At 40.1% G+C, this 22,435-nt stretch overlaps 1 protein-coding gene across 8 annotated transcripts in view; it reads right to left on the bottom strand.

The window, feature by feature from the left end:
- utrn (utrophin) overlaps positions 1-22,435 on the bottom strand; it is a 451,611-nt gene that overhangs the window by 328,479 nt on the left and 100,697 nt on the right. For 7 of the 8 annotated variants that reach the window (XM_060937691.1, XM_060937690.1, XM_060937694.1 and 4 more), the window contains 4 exons: positions 20,240-20,464; positions 4,788-4,969; positions 4,279-4,429; positions 3,671-3,790 (listed from right to left, as the gene is read on the bottom strand). In XM_060937691.1, coding sequence (XP_060793674.1) covers positions 3,671-3,790; positions 4,279-4,429; positions 4,788-4,969; positions 20,240-20,464 — 678 coding nt within the window. Of the gene's footprint in view, positions 1-3,670; positions 3,791-4,278; positions 4,430-4,787; positions 4,970-20,239; positions 20,465-20,674; positions 20,760-22,435 lie in introns of those variants that run through there. The other variant, XM_060937697.1, reaches the window with a different exon arrangement.

Genomic DNA, 22,435 nt, shown 5'->3' with positions numbered 1-22,435 from the left:
TAACCCTGATTCCAAAAAAGTTGGGACGCTACGTAAAACATAAATAAAAACAGAATGTGATGATTTGTAAAACCATTTTGACCTACACTACCGTTCAAAAGTTTTGGGTCACTTTGAAATGTCCTTATTTTTGAAAGAAAAGCACTGTTCTTTTTAATGAGGATCACTTTAAACTAATCAGAAATCCACTCTATACATTGCTAATGTGGTAAATGACTATTCTAGCTGCAAATGTCTGGTTTTTGGTGCAATATCTCCATAGGTGTATAGAGGCCCATTTCCAGCAACTATCACTCCAGTGTTCTAATGGTACAATGTGTTTGCTCATTGCCTCAGAAGGCTAATGGATGATTAGAAAACCCTTGTACAATCATGTTAGCACAGCTGAAAACAGTTTAGCTCTTTAGGCTAAATCCACACGACAACGGCAACGAGATGTTATTTAAAAATATATCGTGTCCAAATGGGCAACAATCAGTAAAATATCAGGTCCATATGGCAACGCAACGCTTGCTGAAAACGATGCAATACACATGCCACACCTCTAGGGGCGCTGTAAGACGGTCCCTTCGGAGACACCAGAACAATAGAAGAAGTAAGGACGCATGCGCATAAACTATTATGCGCGAGACTTCATATTAGCCACTAAGTCAGGAAAATCTGTTTGTAAAATTACATTATAATGACCAAATACAATGAAAAGTATTTTTCCAGTCTCACCTGTGAAAGGTAATCCCATGTGATCTCATTTGGACGGCAAACCTGTTGGTACAGTTAAACGCAGCTAATCTTTATTCTCCGCTTTGACCTATCCAAAATGGCGGCGAGGATGACGTATGATTTTACGCGGAAGGCGGCGTCTTTAATGGTCCGGAATAAATTGAATGATACACGTTGATGGATTAATTTGTTGTTTCTCACCTGTGAAAGGTAATCCCATATGATCTCGTTTGGACGGTAAACCTGTTGGTACAGTTAAACGCAGCACATGAATCTTTATTCTCTGCTTTGACCTATCCAATATGGCGACGAGGATGACGTATGATTCTACGCGGAAGGCGGCGTCTTTAATGGTCCGGAATAAATTGAATGATACACGTTGATGGATTAATTTCTTCTACGCCCTTTTTGAGGAATGTATTGTAGGACTTAAACCCACATCTGAAGAGGTGAGATCGCTCCTTTTTTTTCCCCTATTTTTGCTGGCGGGATTGACTCTGCCCTAAGGGCAGAGTCTCTCTCTCTCTCACTTTGCACCATTACACAATAAATATTCACAGTGAAAATATTTTGTAAGCGCGTTTCATGAACCAAGTTATAGGATTTGTTGACAACTCGCATCGAGTTCGTTACACTTCTACCCGGCGTGAAGCACTCACAGTCATGTGGTTGTGACGTCATCGTAAACAAATCCGTTCTACTCATCCAGACGACTTCACAACGGCAACGTTGCCAGATCTTTCCACTCTGGAACCCGTTCTCAAAAAGATTGCGTTTTGGGCACCCAAAACGCCGGTGCCGTGTGGACGCCAGGCCTAAACGATAAGCAATTGTATCGGAGTCACCTGAATCCGTTGCCGTGTGGACAGGGCTTTAGAGAAGCTATAAAACTGACCTTCCTTTGAGCAGATTGAGTTTCTGGAGCATCACATTTGTGGGGTCGATTAAATGCTCAAAAGGGGCAGAAAAATGTCTTGACTATATTTTCTATTCATTTTACAACTTATGGTGGTAAATAAAAGTGTGACTTTTCATGGAAAACACAAAATTGTCTGGGTGACCCCAAACTTTTGAACGGTAGTGTAGATTCTATTGAATACGATACAAAGACAAGATATTTCATGTCCAAACTGATGAGCTCTGTTGTTTTCTTGTAAATATACCCTCATTCTGAACTTGCTGCCTGAAACACGGTCCAAAAAAGTTCGAACAGGGGCATGTTCACCACTGTGTAACATCTCCTTTTCTTTTAATAATACTCAGTAAGTATTTGGGATGGCAGTACAGTGGTGCAGTAGTTAGCACAGTTCCATCACAGCAAGAAAGTTCAAGGTTCGAACCTCATGACGGGGACTTTTCTGTGTGGAGTTTGCATGTTTGCCCCGTGCCTGCGTGTGTTTGCTCCGGTTTCCTCCCACAGTTCAAAGACATGCAGATTAGGTAAAATACCCAGCCATTAAGGTTGCACAGGCCTGGATAGATTGGGGAGGGTTGCATCAGGAAGGGCATCCGGTGTAAAAACCTATGCCAAATCAAATATGCAGCCCAGGATGATCCACTGCTGCTCTCCTAATGGGAGCAGCCGAAAGAAGCAGCAGCAGCAGAAGAAATAAGTGTTTGGGAACTAAGGACACTAATTGTTGAAGTTTTGAAAATGAAATTTTTGCTTGATATACAACTTTAGTTGCTCAATAGTCCAAGGTCTCCATTGTCGCATTTTTGCATATCCATAATGCACTACATGTTTTCAATAGGATGCAGGCCAGTTTAGCACCTGCACTCTTTTACCATGAAGCCACACTGTTGTAATGCATGCAGAATGTGGCTTGGCAATCAGGGTTGTAAACAACAATTTCCAAAAACAGGCAAGTGTGCTTTAAGAAGAAAATAATCATGGGAGTCACCACAAAGTTGATTATTTTCCCCATAACAGCACAAATGTTTTATTCCTCTGAGACCACAATAATTCACGAACAACTTTTTTTTTTAATTAGACAGACACTTTGCAGTTTTTATTGGTTTATAGCTACACTTTTTGTCAAACATTTATGAGACAAGTTAGTTCCTGTTATCACTTATAGTCTCTCTTCTCTCTCTCTCTCTCTCTCTCTCTCTCTCGTGTTGGAAAACAAAGTTACAGCTTTACTTCTGTTAACATAACTGACACTGGAGACTCCTTCCTTAAGTAATACATGTGGAATGTGGAGTACAGAAACTATAACATATTAGAATGAGTGCATTAATATATAATATAAACCTGGGATTCACCTTGCAGTTGGAACTACCGATAGAGCTGCTGTTAAATGAATCACCACCTTCTGACCAATCAGAATCGCAAATTCAAAAGTTCAACAGCACTGTGGTATAAAGTCAGGTTAGATAATATGATAACTAGAAGGGCACTCCGAGAGCGCAGACTGCCACCAAGGACAAACAGTTGTCTATTCTATGATATGAAAATCTCCAACGGCATTCCTATTTATGTCAGTTCCTGTTAATGTGGATTGTGATACGGGGTCACTGTATTTCTACACTGGCTTTGTTTTGTCACTATTGAACTTTACTACCATCTACTGGATTTTAAATTGCATGGCACTGTTGAGCGCAGACTTCCGCCAAGGCCAAATGGCATATCTCGCAATGTTAATGAATGTGAAACTAAATTTGTGGATCTGTCCTGTGACTCAGAGCCACTCCAAAATTTAACGGGTTCTTCCTTAGCCCATGCTACACCCTTCCACCAAGTTTCATGGAAAACAAACCAACCTGAAAACATAACCACCTTGGTGGAAGTAATAACTGGTTCTTTAAGCATTTAGTTTTATGCTACGCTAATGACATTTTATGTAGGTGCTAGTGTTCTTGAGGTAGAATTCCTGTCTCGAGTGTTTGGTGGAGTGTGAAAACACAAGCTTGCACGGTGAAATGTAAACTGGTCACATGTCCATACCTGAAGTTGGTCCTCCAGAGCGGCAGTGGAACTCTCGCCACTGTTCTCATCCACCACCACCACCATGTGAGTCAAAGAGTTCACCTTGACCTGCTCAGCCTCCAGGTCGCTCTGCAGAGCCTGACCCCAAACACAAACAAAGGTCATGGTCAAGCAAGGAGGAGAGGTCAAAGGGTGCTTCAGTGTTCAAGAACAAGCTTTCTTAGCCTGGAAGCTATAGTGTAAACCTTGTAGTTATGGTGTATAAAGGGACTATTGATTGAGAAAATGGTGTAAAATTATGTCAATTTTTAAGGTCTTGTTTCTTTAACCACGAAGAGCCAAACATCTCTCTCTCTCCTCTTCCATGTCAAGAAAAAGTGCTTTCAAGAACCAAAAACAGGGTTCATCAGGTCTGAAATATTCAGCATTAAATAAAAATAGAATACCATATGACACTCTGTCTTTTTGGCACTAATGGCATGCCGTACATGTGGAGAAATGACCTCTTTTAAAGCTAAAAATGCTAAGCTAACTTGTGACCAAGAACGTGCAAATAATTCTGATGAACTGTTAATAAGCTTGCGAGGTCCAGATGTCACAAAACATCAGTCAGAGAGCTCGCTTACTCTGTGCTGCTCGATCTGAGCCAGGTATCCCGGCATGTCTCCCGCCGTCGGCTCAGTCTCCATTTTACGGATCCGCCCCTCTGTCTCCTTCAACCAGTCAGAGAGCTGCTGGAGCTGCTGATGTTGGAGGTCCATGAGAACTTCATGAAGTCTGAAACAATGATTAAAGCAGTTTAATCAACACTCGATTGAATCAATGAATCAAATTCATTGATTCATTTGATTTATTTACCCACAGTAACATTTTCATATTGCTACGTAGCTTGATCTGATTTATGTCCCAGCTTGTTCTCCAAAAATCATTTAAAATAAATTTTAATATTTTTAAAAATAGTAACTTCTTTGGTCATTGTGCATGTTTGTTATAGGACACGCCCACTCCCAAGATACAGCTATGCATATTTGGAGCAGTAAACAGATACACATAATAGCACTCCCTGTGTGAAAAAGTGTGTGTGTGTGTGTGTGTGTGTGTGTGTGTGTGTGTGTGTGTGTGTGTGTGTGTGTACCTGGCCTGGCGGTCCATACTATTCACACGAAGTGCCTCCCAGCGGGAGTTCAGTAAAGTCATCTGCTCACGGATCTCATCCTCTTCCTCCTCGCTCAGGTTGCCCTGGGCAATCAGCTGGTTCCCCACCTGCAGCACATTACCCACGCTGCCCTGGTGTGCCGTCAGCTCCATCATGAACGTCTTCAAAAAAAAAAGGTCAAAGTACAGAAACACCACGGAGATAAACAGGATTAGAAAAGGCAGGCTCAGATTCATCCATTAAAAATGACCATATTTACATTTTCATTTATTTTCTACCACAGCGATGTTGAATTCCCGATTCTGATTGGTCAGAAGTGCTGGCTGTAACTCAGATTTATGAGCTCATTTTAATGTGTTATCATTTATATAGTAATAACTTCATTCACAGGCACTTACATACACGGCAGACTCTCCACATCATACAAGGTTCATGGATTTCAGAAGAATTATTTAACAAAGATAAAATTTCTAATCATTGAAATTGTAAAGCTTTCTACAAGGAGATGTTTATTTCACATTTTTACAGAAGTAGCCTCAATGTCAATGCTTTATAACAGTCAGTAGGTTTTCCGCCACAGGAAAGTCTTCACAACAGAGGGAGACGTTTATGATGTGCAGTTTCTCAGTAACATAAGCTACTTTTTTTTATTTTTTGTCTTAATAACTCCAAGAAATGAGATGAGAAGAAAAGAGAGGCTGGTGAGAGAAATGTGTGAAAAGTGATAACAGGAGCCAACAATATTAAATGTAACCATAAATAGATAAATACAATTTTTCAGTCATTAATAAATGTGTAATTGTTGGCAAAATGTTATAAAAAAAAAAATTCCTGGATATTCTGTCATTGCATGTCATTGATCACTTTTCTAAACGTCTTGTTTTATTCCTTACATATTATGCTATGTTACTATTAAACAGAGGTGGACAGTAACGAAGTAAATTTACTTGAGTACTGTACTTTAGTACAGTTTTTGAGTATCTGTATTTACGTGACTTTTTTTGGGCAACTTATGACTTTTAACTTCACTACATTTGAAAGACAAATATCGTACTTTTTACTCCACTACATTTCTGTCAAGGTCCTCGTTACTTGTTACTATAAAGCAGCTTTGAAAGTGGATGTTTTTTTTTTCTTTTCTTTGCTAAAACGTGATTGGTTTTTTCGCAGGTGACACTGAGACAGCCGATCAGTGGCCATGTCACATCCATAGACTGGATAAAATCAAGATCAATTATTTCTCTCCAGCATTATTTAACACGATCAGGTGATGGCAGAATGGAAGGAGGTGGATCTTCTGGGGAATGTACACACCCATGTTTCAGTTTTCTGAAAGGAATAAAGAGTCGTTTCGTTTTAAATGTTTGCTTTGTTCGCCTAAAACAGAGCAAGTCACAGCCTACAAAAACTCGCCATCCGACCTGCAGAAGCATATTGAGGTATGTAAACATTTTATTCCAAGAGAAAGCTTGTAATGAAGTTTTATATGCTTTAGAGGTAGCAATAATGTTGCAATAGCTATGCAGTCTGGTTAGTCAAATGACTTTCTGTGGATTTTCCCGCCAAGTTGCCATCGCTTTGTCCATGGCTAACGATAACACAGTTAACTTGGACACTGTTAGTTAGCATGAAAAAACGGAGTTAAGCTAAAATGAATAACGTTAACTTATCTGAAGTCCTTTCAGAAATATGTTTTAGCATAATCTTGCCAAATAAACAAAATGTAGAAATCTTTCTTTTCTAGTAACGTTAGCTACCCAATATGATTGAGTTTGCTAGCGTCAGGTGGAGCTTCACTGACTAGCTACCTTAACATTAAACCACCATGATTCCACAGGCAGATTCATAAGTGCATGAATACATACACTTATGTGTGCATACACACACACACACACACACACACACACACACACACACACACACACAAGACCTGTGAGATGGACAGTATTGTACTAGTCAGTCACAGCATATTGCTGGAATTTTATGTTTTGATTTCAGATGGTCTTGCACTTTTTTTTTTGTCTTGCTTAAAGCAGTGTTGCTGTCAGAGGTGGACAGTAACGAAGTAAATTTACTCAAGTACTGTACTTAAGTACACTTTGAGTATCTGTACTTTACTTGAGTAGTATTTTTTTTGGAAACTTATGACTTTAACTTCATTACATTTGAAAGACAAATATCATACTTTTTACTCCACTACATTTCTGTCAAGGTCCTCGTTACTCGTTACTATGACGCAGCTTTGCAAGTGGATGTGTTTTTCTTTTCGTTAACATGATTGGTTTTTCTGCAGGTGACACTGAGAACAGCCTATCAGTAATTACTAGGGTCACGTTACGTCCATAGACTGTACAAAATCAAGTTCAATGGTTTCTCAACAGCATTATTTGAACACAATCAGTTGATGGCAGAATGAAAGGAGGCGGTTCTTTTGGGGAATGCACGCACCCATGGCTTTACCTAGAACCCATGTTTCAGTTTTCTGAAATGATTAGATACGTTTCATTTTAAATGTTTGCTTTGCTTGCCGAAAACGAACCACATCACGGCCTACAAAAACTCGCTGTCCAACCTGCAGGAGCATATTGAGGGATGTAAACGTTTTGTTCCAAGAGAAAGCTTGCAGTGAAGTTGTCTGTGCCTTTAGAGCCAGCGATAACGTTGCAATAGCTATGCAGTCTGGTTAGTCAAATGACTTTCTACGGATTTGCCCACCAAGTTGCCGTAGCCTTGTCCACAGCTAATGATAACACATGGCTAGTTAACTTGGACACTGTTAGTTAGCATGTAAACACAGAGCCATGCTAACATGAATAATGTTAACTTATCTGAAGTCCTTTCAGAAATATGTTTCAGCATAATCTTGCCAAATAAACAGAATGTAGAAATCTCTCTTTTCTAGTAACGTTAGCTACCCAATATGATTTCGAGTTTAAAAAGAGTTTGCTAGCATGTCAGGTGGAGTTTCACTGACTAGCTAGCTTAACGTTAAACCACCATGATGGCACAGCATGCGTTCATTTTGTGAATTCACATTTCTGTCCTTGGTAGAGGCATTAGGTTTTGTAAGCGTTGTGGCAATAATACAACGATGTGTTGACAGAAAATGTACTTTTAATACTTAAGTATTTTTAAAAGCAAGTACTTCAGTACTTTAACTTAAGTAAACATTTGACTGGACAACTTTCACTTGTATCGGAGTAACATTTGAGCAGTGGGATCTGTACTTTGACTTCAGTAATGAAGTTGGGTACTTTGTCCACCTCTACTGCTTAAAGGTCATAGGCAAGGGTCGGCGGTGGAACACAGAATATCAACTTTATTTTCTAGAAGAACGACCCGAAAAGCGAATTCAATCTTCCTGGTGTCTAATTTGCACCCTAAAATTTAATAAAACGGTTAAAATATACTGGTTTGCGCAAGTTCCGAAGGTTTGTTTACATCTCACTTATGCGCACTTTCACCGCCAGGGGACCGTCGTCATGACGTCATTCAAGGCAAACAGACTGGGAGCAGTTCTGTGTTTACTTGTGAACCGAGCACACGTGTACGGACTTCGGTTATGAGAGGTTGTGTAAAATGTCTGAAAGCGATAGCGATTTTGAAGTAGGAACTCTCCAAACTGAACATCGAGAGGTGAAACCATATATGTATGAACCTCTGGCCGTTGCGAAGCAATCGGTGAATGTGGCTCACTGGTTTGACCATGCAGCCTCGGAATCGGACAGCGACTTGGCCGACTCTGATCGCGGTGACCCCGGACCGCAACAAGACTAGCGCCCAAACGATTTATCCTGGTAGTTATGATAAATTCTTACTTTTGTTGTAATACTAAATAAGAGCCCTTTTGAAGAATATTTAAACCACATGGGCACACACACAATCCCTATAATAGAATGTGGATTCGTTTATATTGCTAATATAATATGTTGCTAATAGTAATACAAGCATTATACCATTTCTAGTCTACTCTAAGTGAGGAAATATCACTTTTGTCTAATTTCCACAATGATTGTACAGGATCCCTCAGGATTCTTGACTTGTCAATTGCAAGCAAAGGTAAAAATGTTTACCTCCAATCTTCTTTTTGCTTGAGCGTTGCTGCTCCGTTTCTTCTTTAACTGCTTGATTTCGCGTTCGAATTTTGTCGCAACAGCGTCAGGTTTGAGCCTTCTCTGTCCGACACTGACACCTAAACTCTCCAACAGATGGGGATTCTTCAAAAAGTGATCGGAGCACAGAGTGGCGTATTTACCCGGCTGCCAACCCTCTCGCTTCACGTGCACAATCCACTCTCTCTGCCTCTTCTCCTCTCTCGGAAAAAGGTAAAAACTTCTTCCTGAACCGGTCCCGTTGTTACAGTTCACTGCACAACAATAAGGCATGGTTTCTCTTTGGAAATTCCCAAACGCACGTCTGCACTCAAGCCGAACGGCAATGCAAATAATCGGAAGTGGACTCAACTCAAGCGGTTTGTTTGCCATGAATGACGTCGCGCGCCGAGTGGTCACGAAAATCGCCGAGCAGAAATTCACCGCAATCCGCGCTAACTTATTCTAACTGATTTTAATTATTACTTATTAACAATACTTCTTGGGACCAGAAGAAAATTACAAAGGGTTTTTTTTTCAAATGTACATAAATTGAAAACCTTTGCCTATGACCTTTAACAGATTTGAAAGACTATTTAGGTATGGTATCAGACCCACTAACTAATTCATTTAACTGAAATTCTTCAGTAATGTAGATGTACAGAGACAGTATTGTTTAACGTTGTGACATGTAATTCAGAGAGCTGTTAAAGTGTCACACATGGATGCCATTAAAATCAATGCCATGCTGACTACACCCACACTACACAGTATGCATTTTCATTCATGTCACCGACATCTTTAGAAGATCTGCAGAAGAGTCCGATATCAAATAATAAAGGAACAAAGTGAAAAATGAAGGAATAAAGTGAAAACGTCCACCCAAGTCTCTCTATTCAATCTCCACTAAAAGCCTGAGCTTGAAGATACCATCAGCTGGGGATAGAAAAGCAGCTCGATGATCGCTATCACAGAATGCAGTGTATGAACACAATGCTGCTTTTAGATCTTTGATATCAAGGGACCAAATTCCAGTCCTGATGGGATCTAATGTTGCATGAAACTGAAGAAAGTGTCTACAGAAAGCTCGGCCACTGAAAATCTACAGCCAGAAATGGACAAAAATGAGAGTTATGGGGTAGAAAGTATAACAAATACATATGCCACAAACATGCATCAACTTGTAGTTTGGCATTTCCAGACCTGTAACTTGGAAAAACTTAAATAAATGAAAATGCCTCTCAACTTGGAATTCCTACCCTAATTCAGGAAGTTGCCCTCAACGCCAAGTTCAGCAAGTGACGTCAAAGCAACATGGCTGCTTACAGCATCAACAGTAAACACAGTAGCACACTTTGTAGCACAAAGTAGCAAGAAGTTCACCATTTTAAAAAGAAGTAAATACACATCAGTTAGCTATATTGTTGCTAACAAAACTGTTTTGGGTTTTTTTCCCCCCACATTGTTGAAAATGATGTAATTATGAACTTCAGCTTGCCATTCTGGATTATCACCATGCCCAAAAATATCCTGCTAATGAATTAATACTGAACACAAATTATTCCAGGAGCTAAGATGTTGCTGGTTCAGGGTTGCCAGATCACACAGGAGCCCTTGGTGTTAGGCCATGTTTAATTACCGTGAACCTAAGAACACAACCTCCATTTCTTTTACACATTCACATTTTAAGGTGCTGTACAGTACCAGGGAAATCCACATGGACACCAAGGTGCTCATCTTTAACTCCAACGTCAAGTCAGTCTTGCTATACGGATCAGAGGCATGGAGAATGAACAAGACAACACAACACAAGATACAAACATTCGTCAACAACTGCCTCAGATGCATCTTCAACATCAGGTGGCCAGAGAAGGTCAGAAACGAAGAGCTGTGGTGTAGGGCAGGACAGGAACCTGTTGCCAAACAGATCCTGAGAAGGAAATGAGGGTGGATTGGTCATACCCTCAGGAAGTCAGCTGACAGTACCACCAGACAGGCACTGACCTGGAACCCCCGAGGCAAGAGAAGGAGGGGCCGCCCTAGAAACTCCTGGAGGCAAGACACGGAGCGGGAGCTGATTGGACTGGGGATGCGTTGGGAAGATCTGGAGGGGGAAGCCCAGAACCGAGCTGGATGGAGGAAGATCATCAGTGGCCTATGCTCCGCATGGAGCCAAGGGCCCAAGTAAGTAAGTAAGTAAGTACAGTACCAGTCAAAAGTTTGGACACCCCTACTTATTCATAGGTTTTTCTGGATTTTGACTATTTTGTACATTGTAGAACAATACTGAGGACATCAAAACTATGAAATAACATCTGGAACATACATGGAATTATGTGATAAACAAAGTCAAAGTCCCTCTCACGCCAGAATCTGGTCTTCCCAGGCAGTCTCCTGTCCCAGTACTAACCAACTCTTTAAGGTGTATGGGTGCGGCGCCGATCTCCGTTTCGATAGCCCTCGGCCTCTCGCCTATACAGCTAGGGGGGCTGGTCCTCTGGTAACCATGAGAGTTTGACTCCTCACTCGCATCTGTATCGCATTGTGCCTTGCCAGATGGTAGTAGGTACCATTTTTATGATGGTCTTTGGTATGGCCCGACCGCAAGGTGAACTCATGGTCTCCCGGTTGAGAGGCAGACACACTAACCACTAGGCCAACTCGTGGTCTGTGGTAAACAAAAAAAAGTGTTTAAAAACAAAATATGTTTCATATTTTAGATTCTTCAAAGTAGCCACCATGATGATGCTTTACAAACTATTGGCATTATCTTAACCAGCTTCATGAGGTAGTCACCTGGAACGCTTTTCAATTAACAGGCACCTTGTCAAAAGTTAATATGAGTGCCATTTCTTACCTTCTTAACCCTCTGATGCAAAACATGGGTCAATAGTAACCCGACTGAGTTTTTATCTTCTATATCTTTGCAATAAATTAATTCCATCATTCAGTATTCAAGGTATTCCTCAATTAACCTGTTTTTGATCATCATACATCCTTATTTATTTTTTCCTTTCTTACTTTTTGAATAAAAACCCTTTTTGTATCACTACCCTTCTAATGCACAACATGGGTCAAAAACGACCTGCATTCATTTTCCAGGTTATTTCATGTATGGCTGAGTGTTTCTATGATATACTTTTGAAATAAATTCATTTTGTCATTTACTTTTCCAAATATGCAGTAAATATCTTGTTTTTGTTTAGCACAAATCATCATTTTTATTTTTCCTTTCTTAAGTCATGAACAAGCACAGCTTTTGTAATTCTACATCAAGTTTACACACATGGGTCAGAACCGACCCGCATGCATTTACTACAGCGTTTGGTGGGAACTGTGAATTGTGCTTGTGTCAGACATTTCACAGCTCAGCACAGCGCCCTTTGCCCATCTAATACATGCAAGTAATGTTTTTCAATTGTTCTAACATTACCCTAGAAAAAAACTGATTATGTTTAGGTTACCTTGAGAGTGAGTAGATTACTTGTCAGAAAGTTACAAGTAATTACTATTAGCTACTGAGCTGTTGACATATTCTACTTTAGTTAGCTAATTTTATTGTAGTTGGCTTAGCTAACGACATAGTTAATAAATAAATAACTGGCCCCATTCACTGCTAAAGTAATTACTTGAAACAAATTATTATTATAGTATTAAGACATTTAATTTTAAATCACACTTTGATGACCCATGTGTAGTAATATAAAAAGTATTTTTATTCATAAAGTAGGACAGAAAAAATTAATGATTTGTGGTAATTCAAAACAAGATATTTAAAGACTACTTGGAATATTCAATCATAAAATAAATTGATTTCAAAAGATAGAGCAAAGAAAAACTCAGTCAGCATGAAATAACCTGGAAAATGAATGCGGGTCATTTTTGACCCATGTTGTGCATTAGAAGGGGTGTGCATATGTTTTGCATCAAAGGGTTAATGTGTTTGAGATCAAACAGTAAATAATAAACATACAGTATATAGCCCTATTCCACAACTGTAGTAATCCATATTATGTCAAGAACCGCTCAACTAAGGAAAAGAGATGCGACATCCATCATTACTTTAAGACATGAAGTGACTTAATTAATACAAATAAAGAAAAAACATTGAATTAGAAGGTGTGTTCAAACTTTGGACTGGTACTGTACTGTATACATTTCTAATGAATTAAAGAATACAATCAAATTTGCAGTCTGTTAAAACAATACCAGTAATATTCCATCAGCACTGGAACATGAAAAACATACCTCGAATCAAGCTGGAAAAAAATTGCATCAGGTTGTTGCAGGTAATTTTTTTTTCTCAACTATAATTTTAAAAAAAGAAACAAACAAACAAAAAAAAAAAACACACACCCCATTTTTGTAATGATACTGTAGAGACTGATTGCATATTTGCATGCGAATTCTCCTTTCAGTGTGTAAATTGCTGGATTTAGATTAGATTAGATAGAACTTTATTGATCCCTTCGGGAGGGTTCCCTCAGGGAAATTTAAATTCCAGCAGCATCATTACAGGATGAACAAAAAATAGAAAATAGAGAAGGGCGGCACGGTGGTGTAGTGGTTAGCGCTGTCGCCTCACAGCAAGAAGGTCCGGGTTTAAGTCCCGTGGCCGGCGAGGGCCTTTCTGTGTGGAGTTTGCATGTTCTCCCTGTGTCCGCATGGGTTTCCTCCGGGTGCTCCGGTTTCCCCCACAGTCCAAAGACATGCAGGTTAGGTTAACTGGTGACTCTAAGGTGGGGTTTACATTAGACCGTATCAGCGGATCATCAGATTAACGTTTTTAAAACGATTAGTGTGCACACAGCAACGCCAATACACGATTCGCGTGCACACAGCAACACCAATACACGGATACGCTCGGCTCCGCAGGCATCCTGCGCTCCAAATCACTCCGCCCTGAACAGCGAGTGCCCTCTGGAGGGTGCGCACTCCGGCCCTGCGCAGCTCACAGAGCGCGCGAGTGAAGCGCACGAGCAGTGATTCGGGACTGAGCCGCTGTGTGTGTGATCCCAGCGCATATCACTTACCACTTGCAAGTGGAAGGATGGCAAGCCTAAAGACAATCATAACTACACAATGGGCAGTATTTGCATCAGTATTTGCAGTATTTTCATACTTTTATACTCTTTAATGAAAGGTGATACAAGGCGGAAGTCCGCGCCGTTTTTCAGCAGTCGCGTCACATGACCAACGCCAGCGAATCAGGAAGGTGGATGTCACAGTGACGTTGTCCAATGACGATGCCAGCTAGAGCTCAGCACAGCGTATCCGTGTATTCTCAATGTTTACACAGCACCGGACCAGACACGATCTACAACCCCGATTCCAAAAAAGTTGGGACAAAGTACAAATTGTAAATAAAAACGGAATGCAATGATGTGGAAGTTTCAAAATTCCATATTTTATTCAGAATAGAACATAGATGACATATCAAATGTTTAAACTGAGAAAATGTATCATTTAAAGAGAAAAATTAGGTGATTTTAAATTTCATGGCAACAACACATCTCAAAAAAGTTGGGACAAGGCCATGTTTACCACTGTGAGACATCCCCTTTTCTCTTTACAACAGTCTGTAAACGTCTGGGGACTGAGGAGACAAGTTGCTCAAGTTTAGGGATAGGAATGTTAACCCATTCTTGTCTAATGTAGGATTCTTGTTGCTCAACTGTCTTAGGTCTTTTTTGTCGTATCTTCCGTTTTATGATGCGCCAAATGTTCTCTATGGGTGAAAGATCTGGACTGCAGGCTGGCCAGTTCAGTACCCGGACCCTTCTTCTACGCAGCCATGATGCTGTAATTGATGCAGTATGTGGTTTGGCATTGTCATGTTGGAAAATGCAAGGTCTTCCCTGAAAGAGACGTCGTCTGGATGGGAGCATATGTTGCTCTAGAACCTGGATATACCTTTCAGCATTGATGGTGTCTTTCCAGATGTGTAAGCTGCCCATGCCACACGCACTAATGCAACCCCATACCATCAGAGATGCAGGCTTCTGAACTGAGCGCTGATAACAACTTGGGTCGTCCTTCTCCTCTTTAGTCCGAATGACACGGCGTCCCTGATTTCCATAAAGAACTTCAAATTTTGATTCGTCTGACCACAGAACAGTTTTCCACTTTGCCACAGTCCATTTTAAATAAGCCTTGGCCCAAAGAAGACGTCTGCGTTTCTGGATCATGTTTAGATACGGCTTCTTCTTTGAACTATAGGGTTTTAGCTGGCAACGGCGGATGGCACGGTGAATTGTGTTCACAGATAATGTTCTCTGGAAATATTCCTGAGCCCATTTTGTGATTTCCAATACAGAAGCATGCCTGTATGTGATGCAGTGCCGTCTAAGGGCCCGAAGATCACGGGCACCCAGTATGGTTTTCCGGTCTTGACCCTTACGCACAGAGATTCTTCCAGATTCTCTGAATCTTTTGATGATATTATGCACTGTAGATGATGATATGTTCAAACGCTTTGCAATTTTACACTGTCAAACTCCTTTCTGATATTGCTCCACTATATGTCGGCGCAGAATTAGGGGGATTGGTGATCCTCTTCCCATCTTTACTTCTGAGAGCCGCTGCCACTCCAAGATGCTCTTTTTGTACCCAGTCATGTTAATGACCTATTGCCAATTGACCTAATTAGTTGCAGTTTGGTCCTCCAGCTGTTCCTTTTTTGTACCTTTAACTTTTCCAGCCTCTTATTGCCCCGTCCCAACTTTTTTGAGATGTGTTGCTGTCATGAAATTTCAAAATGTCTCACTTTCGACATTTGATATGTTGTCTATGTTCTATTGTGAATACAATATCAGTTTTTGAGATTTGTAAATTATTGCATTCCATTTTTATTTACAATTTGTACTTTGTCCCAACTTTTTTGGAATTGGGGTTGTAGATTGAATACATGGACGCTGGCGGATTCCCGTTTCCCGGCGTTTCCAGGCGGTTTAATGTAAACGGACAGTGCATCCGCGAAGAAAACGAGACAGATACGGTCTAATGTAAACTTGGCCTAAATTGACCGTAGGTGTGAATGTGAATGTGAATGGTTGTCTGTGTCTATGTGTCAGCCCTGTGATGACCTGGCGACTTGTCCAGGGTGTACCCCGCCTTTCGCCCGTAGTCAGCTGGGATAGGCTCCAGCTTGCCTGCGACCCTGTAGAACAGGATAAAGCGGCTAGAGATAATGAGATGAGAAAATAGAGAAAACTTCTAGATAAATTAACAAAGTAGCAAAAAGTTCACTGTTTTAAAAAGTAAATACATATCAGTTAGCTATATTGTTGCTAACAAAACTGGGTTCCCCCCCCCCACATTGCTAAATTTAAAATAGCCTACTGTGCTTGCTTTCCAAGAAAACTGAGCCAGCTGCTTTATCTGGAGTGTTTGAGCACTTAAGTGCTCCTGTTCAGTGCCTGTAGATGCGCTCTGGGTCACTTCACCCCAGAACAGCCATGGCAACCTCAGAACAAAAAACACAGTGAGAGCAGATCACTGGGAGTCAGCCGAATGTGACAGATAACAGAGAGAGAGAGAGAGAGAGAGAGAGAGAAAATAAATATATATGTCTTGTCGGAAGAAGGATTCAAAAGCAAAAACTTTCCATCTCCTTCATTAACTGTGTAAAGCTGTTTGTCTGTATTACACAGTTCTCTTGGTAACAGAAGCAAGTGCTGCACCAGGTACCAGAAACCCGGCTCCTTCCAGAACTAAAGGCTCTCAATTCCTCAAGATCAACATCAACAGGAACTCAACATGTTCAGAGGCAGTATAACAGCACTAAAGTTTCACATGACAGGAGCATTTTTATATTGATTTTCCCACGATGAACAAAATGGAGCCGTGACACTCAGGGTTCTTTCATGTTTACAGTGTTTAGTCTGTCTGAATGGACTCCTGGTTTGAGTCTCATCAGTGATGCGAGAACACAAACACACCCACTGGACCAAAACAACCCGAGAAACTATAAGCAAGGCAGCCTTGATCTGCTTCTAAGCTGACTTTGAAACCACTCCTGGGCTTTTACACTTTACCAAGAATAATGAACTCTTGGGGCCAAATACAATACAAACCCTTACTGTTTTTGGTACGGGGCCAGTTGTCAATTCTAAATAAATAAATAAATAAATAAATAAATAAGTTCCAGAGGTTTTGGTGTTTAAAAAGTGAAATAAAGCACCAGAATGGTAAAGTGATGTTCCAAACCATCTGCCTCTACCAGTGGCAAACTGTTACTATTAGAGCTGTGACTTCAGCTCAGCCAAACACACCAACAAAGAAACAGGGCAAAGGATTTTGTAAGGGATTAGCGGCAGGCTGCCAGGTCGCTCCATTGTGTGTAGCTGTCGATGTTGATTTTAAAAGTAATGAAGTAAATTACAAAGGGAAATAAATACTTAAAGGATATACGCAGAAACTTTATTTTAAAATACATTTCTGAGTGGATAGTATCTCCATCCTTGACTCTTGTATGCTGCATAAATGGGAATAAAAAATATATATATTTTTGGGAGTTAAAATCGACCGCAAAGTTGGCATTCGAGCTGCCCCGCTGATCCAGCCAGGCCTGAGCGCGTGACGTCACAGCGGTAACCGGTTTTAAGGCCGATGCCTTTTATAGCTATAGACCAAAGTCATATAAATAAAAATTTATGGTGAAAGTAAGAAACACCGTTACCAACTTGCTCAACTAAGACTGATTTGACTTCACTGATTGTGGGTTGACTCTCATTAAAACAGAATAGGTGCTATAACTTATGCAACACACGTCCATGCATGCGTTTTCACTGATAAAACGTAAAAGGCTAATTAAATAATCAGATGAACTGAGACAATCACATTCTGAAGCAAATTATTTAATCTTATACCGGTAACTTAAACACACAATACAAGTTATATGTATTAATCTAAATGCAGGTAAACATGTTGTTTTGTATCCAAATGAGAGTCAGAGCTTACCCGTCTGTGTTCTCGCTTCTTGAAGGCCGATCTTGTGGCCAATTGCTTTGAAACAATCTGACTTTCAGTTGTTCGTTCAGTTCTCCGTTCATTTGCTTCTTCCACGTAAGGACGAGATGGCAGCAATATCCAGCAGAGAAATCAGGCTCCACTCATTCTCCATTTTCTCCATACTGAGTACTCCACCATTACTGCTCGGCTCAGGCAATTACTAAAACCTGGGACGGGACGTCACCGGTTTTAGCAACAACTGCGGTGAGGTCACTGCCCGAGCGATAGGTCACGTCCTGTTCCGTCCCGGGTTTTAGCAACAACCCTCAGCTCACGCTCCGGGAGAACTGGTGCAACTGAACATGCTTTCCTTTTTTAAAAATAAATAAAATAAATACTTTCCTTTTCTTTTAGTTTCATTTAATTGTTGGTACTGCACCCTCTTTCAATACGGGCTTATAGCAAACGCTCCTCAACAGATCAGAGGTTTCGTATGAGTCTTCAGTAAAATGTGCAGAGCAGAGGAGAGACCACTTCATAGGCGCCCAATGTGCCCGTGAACTTCCCGCAAAACACGTCCAAATATTCGCAGTTTGAACATTCTTGGACCATGAATGCAACGTAAATCCACCTTCTGTCATGTTGCTACACCCACCAGCAACACATCTACGTGGCATGGCGATAAATTAGCTCAAAATGGAGGATCAGCGTTGCAGTCAGCTCTGTGTTTTAGTATAGCGGAAATGTCAGTGAGACCGATAGACTTCCTGCTGTGACGTTACGGACGTCAAGGTCATTCACTCAGACTGCTACATATATAAATCACTTTAATCGTAAAAATTACTATATTAGATTTATTGTTAACGCTTAAAACTATTCCTGTGCCATTCTTGAGGTCTCAAGGCATTTATAAACAAAAGTGAGGCCATGGTTCTGTGTATATGCTTTAAGTCTGAGTGATAAATACTGTGGCGAGTGAGCGAGCGTGCATGGAAGTAGAGTCTGGAGACAGAAATCTTAGTTTCTCGGTCGTTAGCCTGTGCTACTTGCTCTCGATAGCACTGGCTTGACCACTTTATTAGCATTCGCTAACACTACTGATGAATGCTACACCAGCTGGAAGGTGACTGCACCGCTGCACTGACGGCGCCGACTCGTGGTTAAGCTTGCGTTGGCCTTTGAGAATGATGAGGGCGATACATTTTTGGTCCTTCCCACTATAAATCAAAATCTGATTGGTGAATTTATCTGTCACTTCCTACATAAACATACACTGCCATGGCCTTTTGTCCCAGAAATGAAGTCCTAAGACCAATGAGTGAGCCGGCTCTAAACTCTTCTTAGCCTAGAGACAACAAACAAACATGGCTCATTGGATAACTATTTTAAATGTTTTCAGGACAGTATTTTCTTTGATTTCTGAAGCAAATTTGATCGAAAATGAGGCCAAATTAGAATTAGAAAATAATAATTATAATGAAATTATGAAAGAATGTAAAGAATGAAAGAAATTAAATGTAAAACATCTGAAATCCTGATATGTTTAGGCCTTCTCTGAAGGCTCGGACGGTTCCCCTCTAGCCTTGACCACTCCAGAAAAGCCCATTTCTGAAAGGACTGGCACATCTCTGTTTATTTGACCTGCTTTTGTCCCATTAGCCTTCACCTTTACCATGAAGAATGTAAACCTCCCCCCCCATTACAATGTAAACCTTCCCCCCTCATTACAATGCCACTGTCAGAACACCTTCCCAACCCTACACCCTCACTCTCTTCAGGTTTGGGGGTTTGGAGCCGCCTCGCTCCATGGAATTCCTGACATTCTTTGCATGTTGTGACCGTGTACTCCGAGAGGAGGAGGGAGCAAAGGAGGCTACACATTCCTTTTGGAGAAGACAGGAGGTGTTTACAGTCTGAAAAGTGACAAGGTGACCTCTCCTCAACTTTACAAGCTCGGCTCTTTCATTCCGATTCTCGGGATTGGCAGAACAGTTAGTGCTTACTGGTAAAAGGCAAGCCAGAAGCGACAGGGGCAAGGAAAACCTTGAGAAGAACTGATGGGGTAAAGGAAACCCATCAGCTAGTGGGATTATAAATCATTACGTTAGGTTTAGAAGAGTGAAGACAAGCAGTACTGTGGCTTAAAAGGACCTTCTTTCCTGGGATGAGTCCTGGGATGATCATAAGCAGCCACAGGTGGAAATCTACAGCATCCCAGTGAAATTATCCACTGAAGTGTAAAGCCAGTATCCCCTCCAGTTTAGATTTACTCTTAGCCAAGTGTGCAAGTCAAGGATACTCAATATTGATCAATCTTGATAGCTTCATAATTTGCAAACCACATTTTTACATTACTTAATGTTCAGAAGAGAACTGTAACTGCAGTACCTCATGCGCATGGAACTGATCCTTAACTTCCTCCACGTCATCAGAAACATCATCTTGCATTTGCAAAGTGTCCTCGGCGGACAGCAGCCACGTGAGCACCTCCTCCAGATTGGCCTGGTAGGAGTCCAGATCCATCTCCAGCCCTCCTTCCAAATTGATCTCTCTATCCATGTTCAAGGTCTCGGCCTGTGATCTGCCCTCCTCCTCTGGCGCTCCAGCTGATCCCTGCAGGAGACATGGACAGGAAGATGGAGCAAATAAACAATCAAGAACAAGGGGGTTTATAGAGAAAGACAAGATATGAACTTTTTTTTTTTTGAGTCGTCGTCTATGGTGAATGGATTTTGTTGGTGGGTGTGTCCAATGTGTCTAATGCCATACTGGTTTTTAGGTGGTGTGTGTTAGTTAGGTGTTGGTAATACTAGTGTTACTCACAAAACCTTGTTGGGAAAGCTGGTCTTGCTAGGCACTAGACTACGACTAGCATGCATGACTAACTTCATAGCTGTTTATCAAGAAATTTGACATCTAAAATCTAAAAATGTCCACCTTCACAAGCACATGTGCCCATAAACTGCCTGACATTTCCAAATAGGACTAAATATCAGCATGGAAAAGTCAAGAGAAAGTGTGTGCGCGTGATTGCGCAAGTGTAACAGGAGCAGGTTTTTCTTCATGGTGTAAATATCACTGCTTTGAATAAAGAAAGGTGTTGTCTGAGGAAGACACTCCCATACCGTGTTTTTCACCATTTAGTTGGGCACAACACCACACCCAAGAAGAATTACGGAAAAGACTGTTGTTAAAGTAACAAACATGCAGATGTGACTTCAGCAGGAAAGTAGCTACAATCTTAAAAATACAGGAGTCCATCGATGAGCCAAAGATTAAATTCTCACTAAACTTTACTGCCATTCGTTAGGGATCCATCTTAATTATGTGAGTTTTAACACCTAGGCTGCAGTGGACACAGCTGTCATGGGGATCGAGTCCATAGTTAAACTAAACAACAAAGTGTAATTTATGAAGGAAGAAAGTCAACAAAACTTTGACAAATATGCATTTTGTAAAACTTGTGTATGAAAATATATATTTTTTTAAAAAACCTTCAGATTTTATTAAACCTAAATCACTTATCATAATACTTTATCACCTTGTTCTGTGTTTCACCATTTATCACTTACATCACCAGTATTCATAATTTTGTAGTTAAAATTAAAAACAAAATAAGAAAATATACAATGAAATAAAAGCAAAAATAAGTGACAAAAAAGTATGCTACAACAACAAAACAATGAAGTGAGGTGAAATTAATTTACGTGCAACACAAAAAAAATAATGTAAAATAAAATCTAACAAAAAACTAAAATAAAAAACAAAATAAAAAAAATAAGCTACAATAAATAATATGCAACAACAAAAAGCAACCAAAAAAAGTTAGAGGAACAAATTAATGTGAAATTGTCCACATAACAAAAAAATAAAATTTCACAATATAAAAAACAAACTAATTAACTAATGAAATAAAATGACAAATATTATACGCAACAGCAAAAAGAAATTAAAAGTAACTAACAATAAGAGATGGAAAATTACCAGCACAGAATAAAATAAAAACCGAGTAAGAAAGGTAACAGCAACAAATAAAAATAAGCAAATAAATAAATATTAATAAACGAACTAACAAACCATATCCAATTAACTATAAAAAAAAAAGTCCCAACAATAAATGAGGCCATAACGATAAAAGTTCCCAATGTTAAGTGGGAAACAAGCCAGGAGTAAAATTATAATAATTGTTTATTATTATTATTATTATTATTATTATTATTATTATGGCAAATTTGCACACTGATTCAGTTTTGTAAAATGAAAAATAATAAATGACAGAAAAGGTGCTCAATGATGCACAGTGCCCTCCACAATTATTGGCGCCCCTTGTAAAGATCAACAAAAAGTGCGCGAAAAAAAATCCACCTTTTGGTGAAGTCGCTTCATCTCACACTGAAAAAATGAGAAAAATCCAACCTTTACTTGACATGAATTTAATCGTAGAAAAACAAATCCCTCATCAAGAAATAATTATTTTCGAAATAAACACGTGCCACTATTATTGGCACCCCTGGGAATGGTCGTGAGCACAATGTAACTGAAGCATGTTTCCCATTGAATTTGTACATGTTTGAGTTGATTGGA

Source organism: Neoarius graeffei, chromosome 13 (genome assembly GCF_027579695.1).
Source record: "Neoarius graeffei isolate fNeoGra1 chromosome 13, fNeoGra1.pri, whole genome shotgun sequence".
Classification (NCBI taxonomy): Eukaryota; Metazoa; Chordata; class Actinopteri; order Siluriformes; family Ariidae; genus Neoarius; species Neoarius graeffei.
Note: the sequence above shows the minus strand (reverse complement) of the source record. Positions and strands in the feature narration are given on the sequence as shown.